This window comes from Falco rusticolus, chromosome 3, assembly GCF_015220075.1.
Source record: "Falco rusticolus isolate bFalRus1 chromosome 3, bFalRus1.pri, whole genome shotgun sequence".
In the NCBI taxonomy this organism is placed as follows: domain Eukaryota; kingdom Metazoa; phylum Chordata; class Aves; order Falconiformes; family Falconidae; genus Falco; species Falco rusticolus.
Window position 1 is genome coordinate 13,634,500 of NC_051189.1, and position 23,278 is coordinate 13,657,777.

Below are 23,278 nucleotides of genomic sequence, written 5' to 3' on the forward strand. Positions count from 1 at the left end.
TGCCAGATTCTTCCTTTGTCTCCTGGCCTTCTCTGCAACCCATTGGTCCTGTTGTGATCGTGACTTGTCTGAATCTCTTTGCCTGTCCAAAATACTTGCACTAGAGGCATTGTTCGGTGTATGCTTTAGTAGCTCTCCCAGTAATAAGCAGTAAGCAGCACAGCTGAGGAATTGAGCTCAGATGCATGAATTTGTCTTATTCACCTGCATGGCAGAGACATCTAGCTGCCCTAACTGCTCATTTCTCTTCTCTCTCTCCCCACACCCTTCCTGTGCCTTTCCCCCTGTTATGTGGTATTGACACAAGCAGACCAAGCCAGGCGTCATTCAGCCTCTTTCCCGAGTGCGACAAAATGCTGCCTCACGTAATTCGGAGGACGGGGACAGCCCCAACCCCTTCCAACAACCTGAGCTGTGCTTCAATATCCAGAACTCTGTAAGTGACCTGCAGTTCCTTCTTGCTAAGCTATGTCTATTTAGGTTGCTATAGTGCGGCTGTTTCTGGTGGGTAGGCTGAACTCTCCCTCCCAGAGTGGATTTTGTAGTTTAAAGACCACACGCCGTAGCCAAGGCTGGTCTTGTTTATGCATCAGTCTGGATGCCCTGGGTAAGAACCCTTCACAAGTAGAGTCACAGACAGTGCATCCCATTTATTTTTTGAACATAGATGAACCTCGCCAGCCTGCCTTGTGTCTGTCTTCATTTACCCATTCAAAGAGTTAGTGTTGTTGCTGAAATCCCCAGAGCAGTTACAGTTTTAGGTCCTTATTTAGGTGTTGCATTCTGTTGAGCCATAAATCTTTTGGAACCTTTGACTATCAACGTCATGCATCTTGGAACAAGAACCAATGCCATCTTGCTGATAATAAGTTTTATGATTTGCAAAATGATTGGTTTTGAAAGATGAATATTCCCTGGGCTGTATGTTGATGGGAGAGAAAGATGCAGGTATTTTGGTCTTTGTCATGACAGAAGCCTTGCATACCCGCAGTATAGTCCTTCTCTTTTTATTGGAGATTATATGACATGGTACCAAATTAGAGACCTGATTTGCAGACAAACAGCTATATGTAATCCATGTATTTGGCCAAGATTCACACATTTTACAATCTCTTCTGGTCTTGGATGTGCTGTTTTTTAGCCTGTGCAGAAGGGAACATCATCAAACAACATCATTTAGCCTCCATCCAGGACAATGAAAAAACACAAACACCTAAAACTGAGTTAGTACAGTTAGAGGGATTGAAGGAATGAAGCAACTAAAGGGGATTTGTGGAGGTTTCATTTTCCCCCTACTCCCATTAATTTTTGTGATGCTTTGAGCAGATTATCCCAACTCTTTTTTCCTGCCAGAATGTGATAGGAGAGGTCACAGGGAAGATAGATAGCAAAAGACCAGCAAAGACAAGTGGTGAGCAGTAGGAGGGTCCTTTTAGATCTTATCAGATGTTTCTGAGTAAGTGGAATTCTGTGGAAGGAAAATTTGAGATCAAAAGCAGGTCTTCTCCAGATTATAGATCCCTGAATGGGTTGCCACTTTGGTTTAGGAGATGGTGACCATTAGCCTTGAAGTACGAAGTACACACTGGTTGTTTTCTAAACAGAAGTACAATAGCCACTGTAAAAAAAAAAAAGAGAATAATGGTTCCCCTCCCATGAAGAAGGCCCCTGTAGTCAGAAATGCCAGATAAATCCAGGGCTTGTCTTCTAATTTTCTAATAAACTAAATGTGGCTTGTTCAATCCAAAGTGTAGGGGTCAGAGTCAACTGTATAGGCTGTCTTATTCCAGCCCTGAAAGCCCACTGATGCAAGTAGGCATGTGCTAGTTGAATTGGGTGGAAATCCTTAAGGACTGTGACAACAACATGGCCCCTTGGCCAAGAGATCCGTCACAAAATTCTAGTCCAAGTCAGTGAGGACCTGTACCACCAGAAGTATCATTCCTCCTCCATCCAAGAAATAAAACAGGGCTGTGATTCATGTGCTGCTGAGTATAACATGTATGCAACGTGCTGCTCATGTTTCTGCCTGAGGCTGCAGGAGCTGTCCCTTACGTATTCCACTCTTCAGGCTTTGCAGGCTGAGAGTTGTGCTGTGTTTCCGCCATGTTTGGGTTTTTGTAACATCTGTGGTTATCTTTACCTTCTGTCTTTGTCCCTGTAGCAAAAGCCACCTTCACCACCCTCTCCTGACGAGATCCCCATCAATGTCAAGCAAGCATACAAGACCTTTGCAGCAGTGCCCTTGTCACACCCTTTGCTTGAGACACAGGTAACTAGTGCTGGCTGGGGGGGGGGGGCGGTGTGTTACACAGCTGTACAAACGCAAGAATGAGTATCGCAGGCAAGCAAGGGAAGTATGCGGATAGGAAGGAGGTAGTGATTTGTTTCCTCCAAATAAAGCTGTCTTGAAGGAGGGATGTGTTGAGGTCCCCTTGGAAGCTGGAGTCTTATTGATGCTGTGGATGGTCACCCTGCAGAATCCTGTCCATAAACATATCAGTTCCTGAAAGCTCATGGAATTCCATGTCACTGTTACTCTCCCCGAACGTTAGGATGCTGTTGCATAGCCATGCTGTTCTGATATTAAAGGAACTCTAAACATCCAGGGCCAGGCTAAACCTGCCTGAGGAATTTTTTTATTAGATTTTGATCTTGAACTTCATTGGAACTATCCAAGTTCTCCCCTCCCTTGTATTTGAATCATGGAACCGTTCAGGCTAGGTGAGGCCTCTGGAGGTCATCTGCCTCGGTCCTCCATGCAAAACAGGGCAACCTTGGAAGTTGTATGAGGTTGCTCAGGCCCAGTCCACTTGAGTTCTGAATTTCAAAAAATAGACATTCTGAGATCAGTGTGGGCAGTCTCTTCCAGTGTATGACCATCTTTGCTGTGAAGAGTTTTTTTCTGTATGTTTTATCAGAATTTCTTTTACCGCAACTTGTGTCTGTTGCCTCTCATCCTTTTGCTGTGCATCTCCAAGAAGTCTGACCCTGTGCTCTGTAAACCACCCCTCCCCCCCCCGGAAGTTGAATACAAGAATTAGGTCCCTCTCTCCTGAGCTTCTTCTTTTCCAGGCTGAACAAGCACAGCCTTCTGAGCCTCTTTTCAACTGTCATGTCCAGCAGCCCCCTAAATCATTTTGATGGTCTTCCACTTGACATGCTGCCATTTGTTAGTGGCATTCTTGTACTGGGGAGCCCCAGACTGGGCACACTGCTTTTCTAAGTGCTGAACAGAGAGGAAGGATTGCTTCCCTGGACATGCTGGCTCCACTCCAGCAGCCCAGTATGTGGCCAGCGCTTACTCTGCAAAGGCATTGTCCTGACCCATGTTCAGCATGCTGTTGAGACATCACCCATGCTGTCCTCCCTGCCTGTCCTTCCTGAAGAGCTTGTATCCGTGCATGGGAGCACTCCAGTTATGCGAGATCTGTGGAGCGATCTGTTTATAGACAGTCATGCTGTCACTTTATTTACTAGACTGAAGAAGCAGAACACTGTCCCCTTTGACACCTCATGTTTGGAAAGCCCCTCTGTTCTCTAAATTGTCTTACTGCTTTCCTTTTTGCTGGCTCTTGTCTGAATTCTTGCTGGCACATCTTGGATGCAAACAAGAGATCCTTTTTCACAGATTTCTTTCTACTGTGTTATTGTTTCTTTCTTTTTTTCTTTCTTTCTGCATCTTAATTGACAATACCTTTCCTTACATGTCAATAGATCATGCTCACCTTTTTAATTATCACACTATACTGGGAGCTATGGCTATTCCTGCAGTGGCTTGTGACAGCAACTTTGTGTTTTATCTAAGCTAATCCTGTCCTCCCACTGTCTACCTTGTCTTGTGTTGGTGCTCATCTAGCCACACACTGATCTGGTTTGCTAAATTAACATTGGTCACAAGTCTTACTTGAGTGTTTGTAGGGTTGATTTTTGGTCATTTTAGCTTTTTAGACTGATTTACTCAGAGTGGGATGACTGTCAGTAGAAGCTCAGAGTTGTTGTTGGCCAGGTCCAGGATGAGGAGGAAGTGGAACCTGTCTCTGTTGGCACCTGTGGCCTACCAGATGACCTAAGTTGATGAGTCAGGTTGTATCTTGTACGCAGATCATTTCTCCAGCTTCATAGTCTCTAGCTGGTGTATCCTGGTTTAAGGAACAACTACTGATCCTGAAGTAGATGACTTTGTATTTTGCAGTATTAAATTAAATTCTTTTAATCCTCTTCAAATCAACCTGTCATTCCAGGATGATGTTCCAAACTATTTTGAATTTTGACAATGCTAGTCCCCATTCAATGGAGTGGGATGAATGACATAATTTGCAGAGGTCTCAGACAAGTCTGCATTTCTGTGAATCTCTAGGCTGGTCTTTGCCATTCACAAGTTTTATTCACACCTTCCTGGTTTCCAGGTCAAATTTGGCAGTGAAAATGTTAAGCTAGGTTGGTCACAAAACTGATCTTCGAAATCTCAGACAAATCTATACATTCTCTTTGTTTCAGAAGTTATTTATAAAGGAGGATATAAGATTAATCTTCATTGCACCTGTTCCATTTTAATCTCTTCTATTTATTTTTGTTTTAATTATATTCATACGTGAATATTTCTGTTGATATTGAGCAGACTGATAGCTCTGCTGCTGAAATTTTTTTCTCTGCTTCTTGATTTTAAGGATATATTAGCTATTTTTTAGACATGAACTGCCACCCAATTAAACAAGCAAATTAAAAATCCATGCTTGTCAGACTTGCCATTTCACAAGTCATTTCATTCAGAACTGTTGAACAGTGATTATCTTGTTCCTGCAGGTGAGTATATTGAGCTCTTAGGCTTTCTTCTGTGTTAGCAGCAATAATTTCTATTTGCAGACATTTGCATCTTAGCTAGAGTCTTTCTTTTTTCTTCTTCCCTTCTCTGTTATTGTGCTCCTTACTTAGGAAAAATTAAAACTTTCTGTTAGTTTTTGGAGTGCATTTGAATAAAGTTGAAATTGAGAGTAGTCACTACTTGCTCTCTTCTCATGGTTCCTTTTCATTTGTATAATTAAAAAACTTTCATATTTTTAATAGCTTTTTGGCAGTTCTCATTTTACCCTTACTGATTTCTGGTTCACAGGTGGATTTTGTGAATCAGTTTCTTTTTCTGCCCCTTTAGTTCTACTCATCCAGTGTTCTGTTATTTATTCTGGTAAATATGAACTTCTTTCCTTCCTGACAGTGTTTTCGCTTCTTAGAAATACATTTTTGATAGTTGCATCTTTGATTTAAAGAAAGTCTAAACCACTAAGCCTCCTGCATCTTAAGCTAAGCCCCCTACTCCAGTTCTTCACCTAGTTCCCCATGTTTTTGAGTTTCTGCCCTTTTAAAAGTTGTCAGCATTTGTTTCTGTTTAGCCCTCAATTTATCCTAAGTCCTTATTACTCACGAATGCTAAGCCTGAAGTGTCATAGTCTTGGTTTAATTCTGGGACTGTTCTGTGAATCAGTCCATCAGCTAATGTCTGGAACTGCTGCTGTTTATGTGCCATTGGTGACACTTGGCAGGAGGGCAGGGGTGGTGGTAGAAAATTTTCTTTTTAGAACGTGCCCATTTCTCTGTATTCTTAGGAATTGCCTGGTCAGACCAGCACAGAGAATCCCAAAACTGCCCTGGAGGTGAGTTGTGGTGGCTGGAGCTGGAAGTAGGATGGGGACTCACAGAGGATTCAGGCTTTCATGGCTGCGGATGTGGAGACAGGATCACAGCGTGGGCACACAGGGGGAGGGCTGGGGAGGAGGAAGAGGGTGTGGAGCACGTGGCTGGGGTGGAGCGCGGGGCATGTGCTGGGGGTGATGTGGGGAGAGAGGTTTGGCTCGGTCGCTCTGTGTGGACAGTACTGGTGTGGCTCTTCCAGGTGGCCACGCACAGCCCCAGTGGGTTGCACAGCCCTGAGCAGAGATCCTTCCGCGAGAGGCAGAAGTATTTTGAAATTGAGGTGAAGCAACAGCAGATGGATAAGCCTCCCAAGCGTGTCTCCCTGGTAGGAGAGGATGACCTGAAGAAAATGAAAGAGGAAGAAGGTATGCTGGAATCTGCCCAAGGATATTTTCCCTGTTAAGTGAATCCTTTCTCTTTGGGAGGCATGAGAGTTGTTTTTAAAATGTTTAATAAAAAAGGCTATGCAGCATTACCACTTTGCAGTTATGGTAGACAGGTCAGAATAGAATAGACTGTTTCAGCTGAAGGGACCTACAGTGATCATCTAGTCCAACCGCCTGACCAGTTCAGGGCTGACCAAAAGTAAAGCGTGCTATTAACAGCATTGTCAAATGCCTCTTGAACACTGACAGGCTTGGGGCATCGACCGCCTCTCTAGGAAGCCCGTTCCACGGTTTGACCACCCTCTTGCTAAAGAAGTGCTTGCTAATGTCCAGTCTGAACCTTCCCTGACGCAACTTTGAACCATTTCCAGGCATCCTGGTCCTGGCTCCCAGGGGAAGAGATCATAGAATCGTTTAGGTTGGAAAAGACCTTTAAGATCATCCAAGTCCAACCACTAAGATCAGCACCTCCCTCTCCACATCCCCTCCTCAGGAAGCTGCAGAGAGCAATGAGGTCGTCTTTCAGCCTCCTTCTCTCCAAACCAGACAAACCCAGAGTTCTTAGCCGCTCCTCACAGGACTTGCCATCCTGCCCTGTCACCAGCTTTGTTGCCCTCCTCTGGACACATTCAAGGACCTCAGTGTCCAAGTGGAGACAAGTGGCATTTCTCAGGGGTCTGTATCAGGACCAGTGCTGTTTAATACCTTTGTGGGCAACATGGATGATGGGATTGAGTGTGGCCCCAGCAAGCCTGCTGACAACACTGAGCTGTGTGGTGCTGTCAACATGCTGAGGGAAGGAATGCCATCCAGAGGAACCATGACAGGCTTGAGAGGTGGGCGTGTGTGAACCTCATGAAGTTCAGCAAGGCCAAGTGCAAGGTCCTGCACCTGGGTCAGGGCAACCCCCAGTATCAGTACAGGCTGGGCAGAGAATGGGTTGGGAGCAGCCCTGTGGAGAAGAAATTGGGGGTGCTGGTGGATGACAAGCTCAACAGCACCTGGCAATGTGCGCTCGCAGCCCAGAAGGCCAGCCCTACCCAGCGTGGCCAGCAGGGCGAGGGCGGGGATCCTCTCCCTCTGCTCTGCTCTCATGAGACCCCAGCATAAGACTGACATGGACCTGTTGGAGTGAATACAGAGAAGGCCACGAAGATGCTCAGGGAGCTGCAGCACCTCTCCTATGGGGACCGGCTGAGAGAGCTGGGGTTGTTCAGCCTGGAGCAGAGAAGGCTCCAGGGAGATGTTACAGCAGCTTCCAGTACCTAAAGGGGGGGTACAGGCAAGCTGGAGAGGGGCTTCTTATGAGGGCCTGTAGCGATAGAACAAGGAGGAATGGTTTTAAACTGAAAGAGAGGAGATTTAGATTAGATGTAAGGAAGACATTCTTTACGGTGAGGGTGGTGAGACGCTGGCACAGGCTTCCCAGAGCAGCTGTGGGTGCCCCATCCCTGGCAGTGCTCAAGGGGCTTGGAGCAACCTGGTCTGGTGGGAGGTGTCCCTGCCCACAGCGGGGGGTTGGAACTACATGGTCTTTAAAGGTCCCTTCCAACCCAAAGCGTTCTGTGATTGTATGATGACCTTCACATCCTTCTCTGGTGGGGCCCAGCACTGCACACAGTACTAAAGGTGAGCCCGCACCAGCGCTGAATACAGCAGGATAATCCCCTGTTTTGACTGGCTGGTTCTGCTGTGTTTGATGCCCCCCGGCATGCAGGTTGCCCTCTTGCTGCCAGCGCACGCTGCTGGCTCCTGCTGCCAGCCGGCACCCCCGGATCCCGTTCTGCAGGGCTGCTCCCCAGACGTTCCTCTCGCCATTTATACTTGTGCCTGGCATTACTTTGTCCCATATGTGGAATCCAATGTTTGTGCTTGTTAGATTTTATGCTATTCATGATTGCCCAGTCCCTCTGCAAGGCCTCATGTCCCTTAGGAAAGTCAGCAGCACCTCCCGGTTTAGTATCATCAGCAGACTTGCTCATGGGGCATTCAACTCCTGCATCCAGATGGTTGAGAAAAATATTCAACAGAGCTGGCCCTAGAATTGAGCCCTGAAGAACACTGGTTGCCTGCAAAGTGTTCTCTTGCCTTGCAGAGAGCAGCCTGGTCCCTTTTGTCCCCGATTCTCTTGTGAGCTATGTCTGCCTGCCTGAGGGTTCCCCCGCTCTGCTTCCAAGGGTGGAGACCCATCACCACCATTCCAGGCTTTGGTCCCTCCCAGAAGCGCGCAGGAAGATCAGACTCAACACATGTATGCAGATTTCTAGGGCTGCCCACTCTTGGGAATGGGGTAAAAGAGTACACACAATTTATACTTTGAGGATGAGGACATTCAGCATGATGAACTGTCGGAAATCTGTTCCGTAGAGCATCCAGGAAGAGCATTCAGTGAATTAGGAAGGAGGGACTGAGGGATGGGTGTAGAGTTTGTTGCATCTGAACCGTTAGTGGAGTGGAGGAGAAACAAAGGCACCCGTGGAGAGGGTATGGAGTTAAACCACCACAAACTTGCAGGGACAACAAGCGTAAGGACCTGCCCGAGGTTGCAGCTTTGTGGGTGTTTCGCGAGTGCTTTTGTGGTATGAGTCTTGCCTTGTTTTGGCAGCTCGAAAACTGCAACAGAAACGTACCCTTCTATTGGAGGAAGAGGCAGAAGAGGATGAGATGGTAAAACAGGTGCCTGAGATGAGCATGCAGTCCAGTGTCATCATTGAAGGAGTTGAGTACAAGATCGAGAGACTAAACGGAAGGAGTGTCCAGGCTCCAGCAACTCGGTAAGACAAGATTTGTAGCTCGGTACCACCCACATGTCAGAGGTGTCCCGGTATCAATAATTTTCAGGCAGGACAGCTTGGCAGTATTTCTTCTTTGGCATAGAAATGGGCAGGCTTTTCCAGCTCGCTCTTTCAGAAGAACATCTCCTTCAGCTGTGCACTTGGGTATGTAGGGATGTTGATTTTCAGAGACAGCTGATTCAGGATAAGCCCTGATGCTGAACCTACATCTGGGTTTTTTTAGGCTTTTGTTTCCCGGGTTCTCCTGGACTTGTCCTCCAGGTTGCCTTGATGTTCTTTTTCTAATTCTGAGGCATAGGTTGCAGGAGAATAAAGCTGAAGCTGTCCTTATCTGACTCTCTCTTCTGAGTCTTTGGTACAGACTTCTTCTCTTTACAAACACTTTTACTGTTAGTCTTACAGTAGCTGAAAACACTTACCCTGTCATTTTGAATCTCATTTCTCTCCATTGTTTCTGTCCAGTCTCTGCTGAGGAACTTCTCACATAATGAGTGCATTGAGACTTTCCACCTCCTGTGCTGACAGGGCAGCCCTAAGGAAGGACAGCAGCCAAACACAAACCAGCTGCTTGGGTTGATGTGAGGGGCTACTCGTCCCTGCTGTTTTCATATTGAAGTGAAGTTAGAGAACAGTAAGGCTGGATCCATCAGCTAACTTCCAGTTGCTTATTATTTATGCTTGAATAAAGGGGGTGCAGTGGAGTTGACTGAATTTGCGTTTCTTGAAATATTTTTTTGTCATGCTAGAACAGAAACTGAAATTTAATCAGAATCAACTAGAGCAGTAAAAATAAGGACTTGGAGCCGTGATAAACTTTCTCACTGCTGACTGAGCCACAGTAACTGTGTGTGTTCTTAACCCATGGAAAACAGGCTTGTGAGTCCTCCTTTCATTACATATCAAACCGAGCAGTGTCTGCATGTGCACAACTTGAGTGGGGATGGTAACTACAGCTCAGATGACCTAAAGTTTGCAGCAGTTCGGTTATGAGCACAAAGCCTCAGTGTGTCGAGCAGTTGCGCATAGAGAGGCTGCAATGAGAATCACTGTCCTGAGGTCACTCAGGATTTGTCCCTATCCCAGATGTGCATTCACTTCCCACCCAGGAGGGTCTTCCTTTGTTAACATTCATGCGTATCAGACATCAGCAAAGGGAAAAGCTGGAAACAGCCAGGTTGCCCATCAGGTAATGGCAGCTGGAAAGAGCCAGGCTAGAACTGCAAGAACTTGGCAGCAAACACATTTGAAGCATGTGTGCGTGTGTTAGGGGATGGTTAACCTCCAAAATGTAGAACATGAGTTCTGATGTTAGCGTGAACATTTATGAAATCAACAAGGAAATGCTTGCAGTGATGGAGAAGCAGCTGTTGAGCAAAATCATTAAGGGTTGTGTCTTCAAACTGAACTAGTTGTTGCTTTCTGGGGCTTGGATCTGTTCCAAACCTTTCTTGCGTCTGCCACCCTGTGCTGTTAGCTGACATGCTTGTTTTGCTCTAGGCCCTTTGAGGTCAATGAGAACAACAGTTCACAGAGGAATTCACTGGAAGAGGGAATCAAGCCTGAACAGAGAACCAACTCCATGTCTGGGTAGGTGGATCAGGCATGTTCTTTGCCTAGGAGCTGACAGGTGATGGAGCAGACGGCTTCTCCTTTTTAGCAGACATAGTGTGTAAGAGGAAGTTTTTTGTGGAGAAGGGGAAACTGTGATAGGAACCAACTTCTTAGGAGAAACTGACCTGTTTTATGTGTCCTTCCAATTTCCCCCAGTGATGTCCTTGGATTTGATACTTAACAGTTGACTGAGGGTGTTGGTCCTTGCCTTTTGATGTTGAAGACAGGCAGATAAAGAGTTGTGGTGGACCAGACCAGCGTACCTTTCACTGTTTCTCTCTCTGCCCAGGTTGAGTCCATTATATCTTGGAGCAGGGGATCCAGTGGCACCTGTGCGGACAGCCAAAGCTGAACGGCGGCACCAGGAGCGATTGCGAATGCAGAGTCCTGAGCTGCTGAGCGGTCAAGAGAAGGAGCTTTCTCCAGCAGAACGTCGTGCTTTGGAGGCAGAGAAACGAGCGATGTGGAGGGCAGCACGGTGAGGCAGAAGAACCTTCGCTGTTCACTAGGCTAGTTCAGGAAAAGGGGACCTGCTGCATGTCTTTTGGATTAAGTGGTATTAAAACAGGGAACAAATAAGCCTTCCCGAGTCAGGTGTTTAGGGGAGGTTATATAGTTCTGTTCAAACAGTGCAAAGCATCTGCCGCTTGGCTGAGCTCATCTGCTTCTGACAGCTACATGGGTGAGGTGTCTCTTGTCTTTCAACAGCTCTTGCACAATCATGAAGACAGTGGAGTTTTATTAAAAAACCTAACTTAAACACCTTCATGTGACAGTGAATGTATTCCTTCCCTCTCAGCACACAGCTTCCCACCTCCTTTGTACCACGTGAAAAAGATGGTATTTATTGAAGCTGCAAGGTGACTTACTAAAAATGAAAAATGCAAAGAGTATTTCACGTACTGGGAAACTTGCCAAGGCCAAGAAATTAGCAAAACGAGGGCATTCTTATCCACACAAGCTGTTTCGTCAGCTATTAAGAGTGATTAAAAGTTGTTTTGAAAGATAGAGAACTTTCTATCTCAGAACTTAAGACCTGAAGCTAGTCCAGGCATTTACTATGTCATATAATTCCTTCCAAAAATTAGTCGAGCTGCTTCTATAACTAATTATAGTTTTCTTCCCATAATGTTTCTGTAGGAGGCATTCAAAGGACAATCTGAAACAGTCTCTTTTGGGGTTTGAATGAGAGCTTTTAGAGGAACAGGGCTGCTAGTGACTCATCCATGCCAGCCTCCTAGATATGACGCTGGAGGGATTACCGTGAGTTGTGATATCGCTTGGCAATTCCAGTGTTTGTGCTTAGACGTGGATGATAATGGTGCTGTTGTCTTCTGGGGAGGCTCTGAGGATGAAGAAATACACAGTGGAATCCTCAGTGAGAGCTGACTAATTATATCCAGGGCTTTGAGATACAAAGACTCATTGTTACTTGATAATGTATCAGACCTCCTTAGGGTTTATTTAGAGCTGGACTAATGTTCCTAGTACCAGGGCTTTTGCCCTTCAAAAAAAACTTTCTTGATATGCTCCAGCTCTTTGCCTTGGATGAATCCTTTGCCTGGTCTGTCTCAGCTGGAAATTTTCTTCTGACATGCTGCCTCCGTTTCACTGCACAGCCCTGTAATGTCAGAAAGCTGAACAGGTCACCGGAAAGCCTGTTTGTTATATGGAACCCTGATTTGGAAAAGATTGATTTCTGTCATCTTGTAGCACGTTTGTTAGACCTTTGAAGCTGGCCCTGCTTTAAACAGTTTTTGGATCAGATGACCTCCAGAGGTCCCTTCCAACCTGAATTAGTGTGTGAGTCTATACTTAGTAATCTCTCCTTCCCCAGCTCCCTGCTAACGGGGCTGTCTGCATACAGGCAGAGTGGTGAGTCAGGGTGGCAACAGTGTGTGCTCTGGCAGGATTGTTTCCACCCTGTACTATTGTAGTACTCTGTACTACATGCTTCAAAGACTGTGGGATTCTGTCCCCTGCTCTGATTCACTCAGTGTTCCACTGTATTTGGCATCCGACGCCTGTTCTAGTGGATGCTGTTTCCATGGTTTCTGTCACAACTTCTTAAGTGGCATCATTTGCAAATGGAAGTTCTGTGTCTTTATGTTAAGCCAGGAGCAACCCTTTTAAAAAAATAGAAGTGGAAGAGAATTTGTAAACAATGCCTGCCAAAACAGACGCATTGCGCTTGTGTTACAGGGCTAGAAGCTGCGTAGGTGTTGTGGAGCCAAGTGTGTGCTTACAAACGATCACGCAGAAGAGGCTGTCTGGGATTGAGATGATGAGATCCAAATTCTTGCTCTGGCATATTCTTTCTTACGACGTTGGACAGATGACCAAGGCCCTCTGTGCTGCAAATGCGTGGAGAGAGGGCTGTAATAGCACTCCTCTGTCTCACAGTAAAGCAACGAGCGTTGACTAAATAAAAAACTGACTGTCAGTATGGTGCTGCTTAAGCACCACAGTGTCATCAGGGGTAGACACCTTGCACAGAGTTGCTGCACAGTCTTTGCACCTATAGAAGTTCCACTGTTGTATTTGATCCAAGAAAACAGAAGTTGTCTGTCAGGCTTCTCCTCCTGAAAGCCAGCATCGCTGTGCTTGGAGAGGCAGTACGGACTGATCTGTCATCCCTTCCCCATTAAATACGCAGGATTTTCTCTCCCACGTGCCTCCACTTCCCATGCATATTTCCTCATACGATGGGGCAGGCTTTATGAGGTAATGTCAGCTCTGATTCCTCCTAAGCATTAATGTATCCAAGGAATAGGAGCTTTGTTAGAGATGAGTGTAGGAAGGAGAACTATGATGTTGTCTGCACAAACCTTTGAAAGCAAAGCCATTCATTGCAAGGACATTGCTCTTGTCGCAGAATGTACACCACTTGCCTCAGGACATTGTGTTCTTCCGTGAACTTGTTACTGTTGCCAGCAGGTAAAGAAATCCTGAAAAATGCTGGGGGAAGGGGCCAGGATTCTTTCAGATGATCACATGATTTGCTCCTTTAACATTACTGGTTTTGGGTTAGCTAGGATTTTGCTGAAATTGCTTAGGGCACAGTAAAAGTTCTACATTACACTGTAGAGGAGTTAATGAGTGTTGAGGATGGTGGTTTTGTCCACTATGGGCAGGAAAGAGATCTCTGCGTTCCAAACCTTCAGTCTCATCTCTTCTAAGCATGTTTTCTTCATGGAAAATTAACTAGTGAAGGGAGAGCCTTTTAGAGGTAAGAATATATGAGAAGGAGAAGCTACTTGCACCTGTCTTGCTTTTCAGTTAGCAGATACGTGTGACTGGTTTTAAGTTCTGCAGACCAGGTCCTTGCCTCCGCTTCGCTTCTGATACCAAGGTGTAGCTTTTTATTCAGTTCTTAAAGAAGTGCTTGGCTGATCCTCGGGTAGGGTTAAGGCCTTGCTTATTTTTGCATTGGCAGGGATCAGTCAGTCACCATGATATGTTCCTTTTGTAAGACAAGGACGGACTGTTCCCTCCTACCACAGATCTCTCAGGATGATCTGGTCTTCTTAGGATCCCTCTTCTGTAACTGCTAGACCAGGCACAGTGACATGATGGCAGCCAGGGCTCAGATCTTATTTCCAGAGGCCCCCCAGGCAGCACTGTGTGTGCTGTGTGGGAGAGAGGACTGGATGGCCCTGCACATGGCGCTGCAGCCTCACTAACCTGTATTTTCTTTAAATGCATGCCACTGATTTTATTACTTTCTTTCTAATCTTCTATCTTCTGCTTCTTTCCAGTTCTCTGATCTGTGTGCTGTCACTCGTGACCCCATCAGTTTTGCACCTTCTTGGGCTTTCCTTTTTCTCCCTGTGTCATCAGTGCTCTGCCAGGACATGTGATGCGCCCCCCCCTTTCCCACTCCCACCCCCCCAGCACACACCCCTGTGCTCTGTTGAAATAAACACACTGGGACCCATGCTACATAAGTGTTCTGGGCACACACAACCGCTGGCATTCGTGCCATAGGAGGAGTGTGGTTAAGAAGGTACAGGCATATACCGAGGGGGGCAGGTATCCAGCAAGGGCTATAGGCATCTTGGCAGTTCTCTACCATGAACATGCTATTTTACAGATGCCCTCACCTCTTCAACTGCATGTGTTCCAGGGCCTGTGGCAAATAGACCTTTTGTAATGTGCTTGTCCGTTTTGCTTCCCCTTTTCTGGTGGTCAAACAAGGCGCATGCTAACAGGTGGTCAGATGTATGTATGCAAATGTACACTAAGAGACTCTCAAACGTGTGCACGCACACTCATACCCTGTACTCCCTCAGTTTGTTTCACACGTACACACATACACACTTCTTTGTAACTACCTCCTGGGCCTTTTCCATTGGTCTGCTGGGTGTTTCTAGTCCTCTCCTCCTAGCCTGCGAGGAGGGCAGTCTCTAGATGCTGAGGCTCTGACAGCCTGTGCTTTGGGCACATCATCCCAGATTGCCCTCTGGAGGTTCCTGCTTCGGCAGCAGTTGGTGTTGGACAGGATCAGATATAGGAGCCTGTTTTAATCAAGGCGACCCCTATATCAGACCCGTATTTCTCCTTGCCAGGGTATGTTCCTGTATCTGTTTCTTTCTTTCCCTGCGCTTGTCTGCTGCGATGTTCATCACCATCATCTCCTCTTCCTCCTCTTCTTCCTCCTCCTCCTCCTCCTCCTCCTCCTCCTCCTCCTCCTCCTCCTCAGATCCTCAGCTCTTGAAGACAGTATTAAACAGTACGAGCAGGATCTGGCCAGGAAGCTGTACCAGTCCCGACAACGGGCACCTGCTCCCGGGGCCAGGCCAGCTCAGATGTCTAGTCCAATGCAGAGTCACGCCTCAAGAATCCCTGGGTCAGGAGGCCAATCCAGGTGTGCACAGCCCCCTCCCTGCCAGCTGCATGCTTAACAGTCCTGTCTGTATCCCTGCATCCTAACGCAGTGCTCCCAGCTGTGCCCTGCTAGGGGTAGGGAGGAGATGTTAGTGGTTGCTGGTGTTCATTTCCCTGAGGTCCCACAGACTACCGGCAGTTGTCTCAATGAGAACAAGGGGGGATGTTGGGTCTGTTTGGGAGAAGGGAGCGGACATTTCTGAGGGCTGAGCCGGCTTTCTCTGAGCTATTGCACAGTCTCCTGATGGCTGAAGAGGGTTAAGAGGCAACACACTGAAAGCACAGAGGAGAACAAAGCTCTGAGAACTGATCCTACTCATTTGAGCCCCTGCGGTTCTTTTCCCGGCTTGGGTTGCTCTCCCATCGTATATGGCACCTCTGGAAAGGCCTGCAGCTTCTCAGTGCGTTGATGCTTAGCTCTAGGCTCTGTCTGTTCAACACACGTGATGGCATGTGTGTTTCAGGATGACAGCAAGCCAAGCGGTTCTCCTCTCCTGCTTTGAAAGTCTGTCTGCCTCAGGGAACCGAGGGTGCTTATTTTTGCCTTTCTGCACTCAGCCCATTGACTGTAATCTGGCTGCTGGGCACAGAAGGCGGCATGATCTCTTATCAAGAAGGCAAAGTCTGATGTCTTCTTCTCCCTCCCTCGTTTCTGAGGCAGGATGAAATCACTTGAACAGGATGCTCTTAAAGCCCAAATGGTTATTGCCAAGTCCAAGGAGGGGAAAAAACGCAGCACACTGGAGCAGCTGGCAGAGTCACCTTCACCTGTTCCTACCCCATCACCAACACCACTGGAAGGTACTGTATAGCTGCCTCTATCTCCGAGGAAAAAAGTTAGTGCTTCCCTAGCTTAACTTGCTTGAAAGCAGACCTGTTGAAAGCAATTTCCTTCTTCAGCCTAGACTGGAAGGTCCTTTGGGGCATATGACATCTCTCAGCATAGGATATGGTATGAACCATACCTCACATCTGCCGTATGGTTCCAGGGAACCAGGGCAGAAATAAAACCAGCGTCGTGACTTTTTTTTTTTTTAAAAAAAAAAAAAAAAAGAGGAAAGAGGCATTTGTTCTGAGAAAGCCCTTTCTTTCCTGAGCATACTCTTTTATCACACTGTCATGGTTTAACCACTGAAACCAGGACACTTGGGACACACATTTAAATGCTGCTAAATGGGAGGGACAGATTCAGGGAAGTGTTGCATATAACACAGCTAGTCACTAAATACTGCTGTTCTGTCCTCTTTTGCAGATTGCAGTCCCAGAAACGTCACTTCACCGGGAAGGCTGGTATGACATAATTCTGCTTGCTTTTGTTATCTTGCCTATAATCCTGGGATTTCTCAGTTACTCGGCTTGGGTGTGGACTGTGCATCTGGGCTGTGGGATCCTGGTCTTAAGCCAGGTCTGGCTGTCTGACAGATGGGACTGTGAAGGGGCCACAGTGGATGGAACTATGGCATACGCATTGATGGAGGCGCCCCCCCCTTTTTTGCAACTACGATGTGACATCTGTTTTCTGTTTCCCTGTTTTATTATTTCATCCTTTTCTTAGTTCTTCATCTCCCTATTCAGAAAGCTTTTGACTTCAGCAACTTTGGCCCCTTGTTTCCTCAACATCGTGAATCTGACAAGTGAAGCTGAAATCAGCATTTTCCTTTTTCTAAGCACTGTATAAATGCAACAGGACATTTTGCAGGGAACTGTCAAAATTGGTAAGACAGACAAACAGAAGAGTGGAGGCGGCTACACAGAGAGGGGACCTGGTTTTGCCCAAGGTCACACAATACAGCCAGCGCTAGATTGAAATCCTGACTGTGCTACAGCCATCAGGAATCTTGTCACAAATTTTCCCATGGAAAAAGGTTTCCTACCTAACTTGGTGTGCATATGCATTTCACCAGAGCACATAATGTTTTCTCTGGAACCTGGAACCCCTGTCCTGGCACCAGAACAGCTAAAAAGACATTTTGGCAGAGACGCCCCATTTTCAGAGGCTGTATCCAGCCACTCTTGGCACTGAGAATGATGCTTTGCTTCTACTTTTATCTCTGCATAGATTGCTCAGCTTGCTACTGGTTTTCCATCCATTTCTCTCCCCTTACTCTCTCTTCTCTGTTTCTTCTCTTTTGCTGTCCCTTCTAGTCCATATCTGAAAAGAAGTTTGACTACCGGGAATTTGCTGCTATTCCTTCCTCCAAACCTGTTTATGAAATCCAGGTATAAACTGCATGCTGCACCATCTCGTTAGATTGGTTAGGGCTTGGTTTGGTGGAAGTGCCTGCACATGAATGATGACCTTCAGAGCAGAGGTTGAATGATTTGAGGAAGTCATCTCTCAAAGGCCCTGGCTGTCTGGGGGGCAATGACAACCGGCCATGCTGTATAACTGAGGGTTTACTGGGGACTTCAGTCAAGAGAAATTGTAAAAAAGTTGGTCCAGATGGTTTTAAAATTAATGACAAAAGCTTTGCAAATGTAAAGCAGCTACATCTTCACTTTAATTGATCCTGAAACATTTTTAAGTGAAAGATGGGAACTAAAAGGGAGGAAAAAACTATAGAAAATGATTGCCAACAGATTGCAAAGTGGAGCAAATGTTAACTTCAAACTGGAATGTATCCAGCATCCTGTCTGAGAAGCAGCTGTGGTGACAATTCTCGTATGTTGTAACTCTGCTGTAGAGGAACTGTGAAGTAATCACGTGGTAAGAGGACCCCGAGTTCCAAGGGTGAGCACCATGGTGAGGTGGTTTTCCTTCCTAAAAGAACCTCCTTTTATTTACCCTGTTTTGTCATAGAATCACAGTTGAGGTAGGAAAGAGACCTCTGGAGGTCATCTTGTCCAGCCGCACTGCTCAAGCGTGGCCACCTAGCATCAGTTGTCCAGGTCTATGAACTGCCTTTCTTGTATTGTCTGGGTTAGTCATGAACTGATTGCGTTTGTGACACGTGATTTTGAGCAGATACTGTATGTCTGTAACTTTTATTTTTTTACATTTTTATTTTTTTAGTTCTTTGGGCTTTGTTTTTTGTTTTGTATAGACAATTAAGCAGATACCTGCAGTTAGGTTTGTGTTGTGTGTGGAGAGCTAGCAAGTACTGATGTGTTGAGCTTTAACTTGGTGTTGTGACACAAAGATCCCAGGTCCAAGGTGTCATCCCCAAAGCCAGGCAGACTTTAGCAGAGCTGCAGTTTGAGGATTCTCAGGCAGTTGTACATTATTTGATGCGTATTCTTGGTTGCCTCTTCTTTCACTGGTGGTATCGCTAAACCCTTGGTAGTCATCATTTTCACTAAGAATCCCTTCCCTTTTGGGCTGTGCACCTGTCCATGTTCTGTACCGAGGGAGCTGGAGGGCTGGCCACTCAAACCCCAGTGGCAGCTCTGGACTAGCTCAGTTTCTCCAAGCCTCTACTGAGGCCACAGTGCAGCACTGTGTCTTCACGCAGCTGAGAAGGTGCCTCCAAAGGAGGCTACAGCTCCAAATCATCTGGCAGTTCCTCTGGACCTCTCTCAGCAGTGCAGTAATTAAAAGACTGTATTTCTTCCTGGCCATAGTTGCACGACTGCGTCACTCACTTTGGATCGGTGCAGTGCTAGTCTGGCTGAGCTGTGTTCCTCAGCGATGCGTGCCGGAGTCATCACAGCCCCCTGTGCTCTGCTGTCTGCTGTTTGTGAAGAGCATGACTTCTACTATATGTTTACTTTATTTCTAAAGCACTAATTTTGCTGAGAATCTCCCCCTCTTTCTCGCCTCCTCCAATTTTACTGCTTGCACAAAATAGGCAAGTTTATATGGAAATGAGGGCTTCTTGCACCCTCGCAGCCGTGAAACTTCCCTAATGCTTTCCGTCTAAGTGTATAGAGCCGCCACACTTTATCCTACAACTAAAGAAAAATTAAGCTACTCCTCACTTGTGCTCTTGAGCTGAGCAAGACGACCCCTAAAAGACAGATTTTGATCAGTAGTGGCCAGAACTTTCAGATGAGTTTGGCAGCGTTAAACTTGCTGAATACTGAGCTCTTCTGAAACCCTATCCTTGCGTTTGTGTAGCTCGGAGAAATGTTCGGCTCAGCGTAAGTATTGTGTGCAAACCGAGAAAGAATAGTGCAGGTAACAAATGGAGCCGCTTTCGAAGCAAACAGAATACCCCAACAGAAGTGTTTGATCTTTCTGTCCTTGAAGCACTGTCTACAGCTAGATGAAATTCTCTTATGTCGGCAAAACATGTGCAGCTTGGCACATTTACGCCTGTCCCCAGAGTAGTGCTGGTGTTCAAGCCACCTCAAGTTTGTGACCATGAGCAAAGTCGTTTTCTCATGGTGTTGCCACTCTGGTCTGATGAGCTGCAGACAGCTCTGGCTGTTGGAGTGGCCTTCATTTTGCGAAGGCTTTAAAATTTGCAGGAGCTGGTGGAGTTTCATGGTTTCACTTAGCCATTTCTCCAAAGCTGTCTCTGCCATCCATTGGAATGTAACTGCTTCCTGTCCCACTTCAGTTCTCTCTACACACCTGAATATAAAGAAGAACGTTGATTTTGCCTAAGAAGCTAGGCCTGCAAACTGTGCAGATGGAGAATTAGGATCCAGGACTCTCAAGGAAATGTAGCTCATGTCTTTGCTCTCCGCCCATGTTTCTACTCATTTTCTATAGTCTTTACGCTTGCTGCCTTTCGTGTCGCTTCCTACCCTCTCCTCCCTAGCCATACACAAGGAAAAGGAGGAGAGCTGTGATGGGCAGCCACACACCTCATCCTGCAGTTCAGGCGGTGGGCTGCTTGGCTTCAGCGCAGAGGATTAATGTTGTAATCGTGTGCATTTACTGAGGGTCATGCCCTGGCTGCTGTATCACCAGTGCCTTTGGGGCGAAAGGTTCTCTGAAGTGTTTTGGAAGGCTGGAGGTGTGGAATTACCTGGCACTAGTGTTACAGAGGTGGATGCTCATGTCTTCTGTTCTTTTGCAGTCACCTGATGCAGCTGATGATCTCAGACACATAGATGACAGAAATAACTCAGGTAAGCTCATGGTTATCTTGGTACTACTTGCTTCCTGCCACAGTTCTAGAGGGTTCCCCTTTGTCTGCTTGTGGAATCAACCCTGAGGACTTGAACTTCTTGCTTCTTGAATGAATGTCCTATTTTGTCCATTCTAGAATGAAACCTCCAAACTTGCCACATTCAGTTTTGGGTAGGATATTTGCATTGTGCTTTAGCGATGGCTAATTTGCTGAGAATGGTGTGTAACAAGCATGCCTCGTTTTCTTCTGGTTTTGTGTTCTGGAATAAAGAGTGCTGGTAGAATGTGGATGGGAATTTTTGGCCTCTGTCCCCTGCTTTAAGTGGGTAACATCCATTGCTGAGGGTCTGCCTTGTGCCCCCTTGGCTAGAGCAAAGAACCTCGCTGCGTGCAGCAGGCACCTGCAAATAAATTCATCCTGGTTTAAGACTCGAGAGCATTTGGGTGCTTGAGAGTACCCACGCGACTCTCCAAGTCTGTGCTCGTGGATCTGCGTACGTGGTTACCTAAATAAAAAGTCGTTAAAGCTGTGACTGCTGTGGCTCTTCAGGCTGTCCTAACTACGGGATGTGTTTCTGTCCCCAGCTATAATAGACAGGCTCAGACTCTCTCTCACTTCATTCTAGGTGGCTGTAGTAGTAGTGTGGAGCAGGGCCGGCCTGCGCCTTCGTAGTACTTCTCTTGCCTTCAGCAGTTGATGCTGGTTTTCTTCTACCTGTTTGCAGCTATTTTTTCCCCGCTTTAATTTTACGCAAGGAAAATTTATCTCTTACCTTGGTAAATCTCTCTGAGAAAGGCTGCACTCCAGACAGCTGATCCATGTGGGGGCCATTTCTAGAAGGAGGTTCTGCTACACAGATACTCAAGAAAAACTTCCTTGCAGAGAACAACAGCTGTTCCTCATCGCTTGGAGTAAACCTCTCAGCCCTGGGATATTTTCTTGAGGCGGTCCCTTCAGTCAGCGTACATAACTAGGAGGGCACTGAAGGGTTGGGAAATAATCAGAAATTGCTTAGGGGCTTCAGACCTCACAGTTGCCTGGCATTGCTCTTTGTTGCCCTCAAACAGAATAAAAGCCATATCAAGAGTGTGATGCTCTATCAAGAGTTTCTTAACCCAGTCCTTAATCCTTAATTCACCACTGCATGAGGCTGTGATGTGTGTGAGGCACCAAAAAACTGCAGGCTTTCCAAAATCGGTTTGGAAGGATAGCAGCTGAGGATGCAACTAAGCTCTTTGGGTATGGGACAAAGCTCTCAAGTGTTTTTTTTAGATTCCCCACCCCCTCTGCCCAGCCTCATTCTTCCAGGCAGTGTAGCATTCCAGCCAACATACAGGCTTTTATTTTTTACATAGATTCTGGCAAGTTAGAAAATCTGTATGAGGAATTTAAAAGATCCTTTTCTTGCATCGGTTCCAGCTTCCTGCTAGGCTTGGTTTTGTCTCTTTTCAGATACCCTTCTCCGAATATGTGGAGAAAATAGTTGGAATAAAATACCTGGGAAAATACTTGACTATTAGAGTGCTTTTTACTCCCATTTTTCTTCAGTGTAGAAGGAAGAGGAAAGGAAACCATTTACCAAAGATCAAAGGAGTATATGCTGAACTCGTTCAAAACAGCACCGTGTGTGCATTCCCCTCCCACTCCGACAGCTTCATTTGCAACTCCCAGCATTTCAGGCACCACTTTGACGTATCCTATCAGGCCTTTCACTGCTGTGTGTATTTAATACAGCTTTAAAGAGATCTGATTGCTATGATTAGTGACACCTTTTCTCTGTACACCTCTACACACACTGGGATTTTAATCAGAATTATCCTTGGTCATGGATTTATGGCTTTTTTTGATCATAGGGTAAACTCATAAGCAATTCCTAAATTTTATCCTAGAAGAGCATTATAACAGAAACTCCAAGGTTATCTTACTGCTGACTGCTGGAAAGCATTAGCAACTATCTCTTCTGAACATCTTGTCAAAGCACACCATTTTCTTTTGTCCGTTGCAGATGAGCTCTAAGAATCTTTGCATTCTCAGGTCTGACTTACAGAATCACAGAATGGTTTGGGCTGGAAGGGACCTTAAAGACCATCCAGTTCCAACCCCCCTGCCACGGGCAGGGACACCTCCCAGCAGACCAGGCTGCTCCCAGCCCCGTCCAGCCTGGCCTTGAGCTCCCAGGGATGGGGCACCCACAGCGGCTCTGGGCAGCCTGTGGCAGTGCCTCGCCACCCTCACAGTAAAGAATTTCTTTGTAATATCTAATCTAAATCTACCGTCTTTTAGTTTAAAGACTCAATGACTTCATGGTCATCATCTTTTAAATGTGTTTAAAAACATTTATTCCAAGGTTTGCAAGAGGCCATGAATTTATTGAACTTCATAATAACATTTTTAGGGCGGCACCATGGGATGTGTTTGCTTTATGACATAACTTTTTCAGTTCACTTTGATTTAGAGTCTTTCCTATCTTGTAGCCATCAGGTTGCAGAAATACACACTTGATAATTTTGTATTGCACTTACTACTGGGTACCTGCTTATGGTATGTAAGAAACTACTTCTGTCCTCACAGTCTTTGTCCACTTGGGATGTCTAATATCTACAGCAATTCATACAGGAGAAGTATCTTTTAGTCCTACACTGGACTAATTAGTACTGTATAATTACTGAGTCTAGGACTCAGCTCAGCAGCTCATGTACACGTAGGAATGAAAGATTATCTCTCCACCTTCTCATACCGTTGATTTATCCCCATCCAGCCTTTTTAGTCACCTCTCCAAAGACTTGCGTCCACCCTTTTGTTCTCCAGACTTCCATTTTAGAGATTCTTTCCCACCAAAATGCCGAAATTTCACAAAATTAGAATCTCTAGATTTATACTAGTTGCA

At 46.1% G+C, this 23,278-nt stretch overlaps 1 protein-coding gene across 28 annotated transcripts in view; it reads left to right on the forward strand.

Annotated features, from left to right (window-relative positions):
- The window catches only part of SCRIB (scribble planar cell polarity protein), a 116,560-nt gene that overhangs the window by 88,310 nt on the left and 4,972 nt on the right, over window positions 1–23,278 (forward strand). For 15 of the 28 annotated variants that reach the window (XM_037378767.1, XM_037378781.1, XM_037378773.1 and 12 more), the window contains 12 exons: window positions 308–436; window positions 2,165–2,272; window positions 5,604–5,651; window positions 5,891–6,056; window positions 8,683–8,851; window positions 10,370–10,459; window positions 10,773–10,961; window positions 15,186–15,350; window positions 16,032–16,171; window positions 16,623–16,660; window positions 17,516–17,590; window positions 20,338–20,389. In XM_037378767.1, the coding sequence (XP_037234664.1) occupies window positions 308–436; window positions 2,165–2,272; window positions 5,604–5,651; window positions 5,891–6,056; window positions 8,683–8,851; window positions 10,370–10,459; window positions 10,773–10,961; window positions 15,186–15,350; window positions 16,032–16,171; window positions 16,623–16,660; window positions 17,516–17,590; window positions 20,338–20,389 (1,369 nt within the window). The other 13 variants (XM_037378796.1, XM_037378768.1, XM_037378771.1 and 10 more) reach the window with 6 other exon arrangements.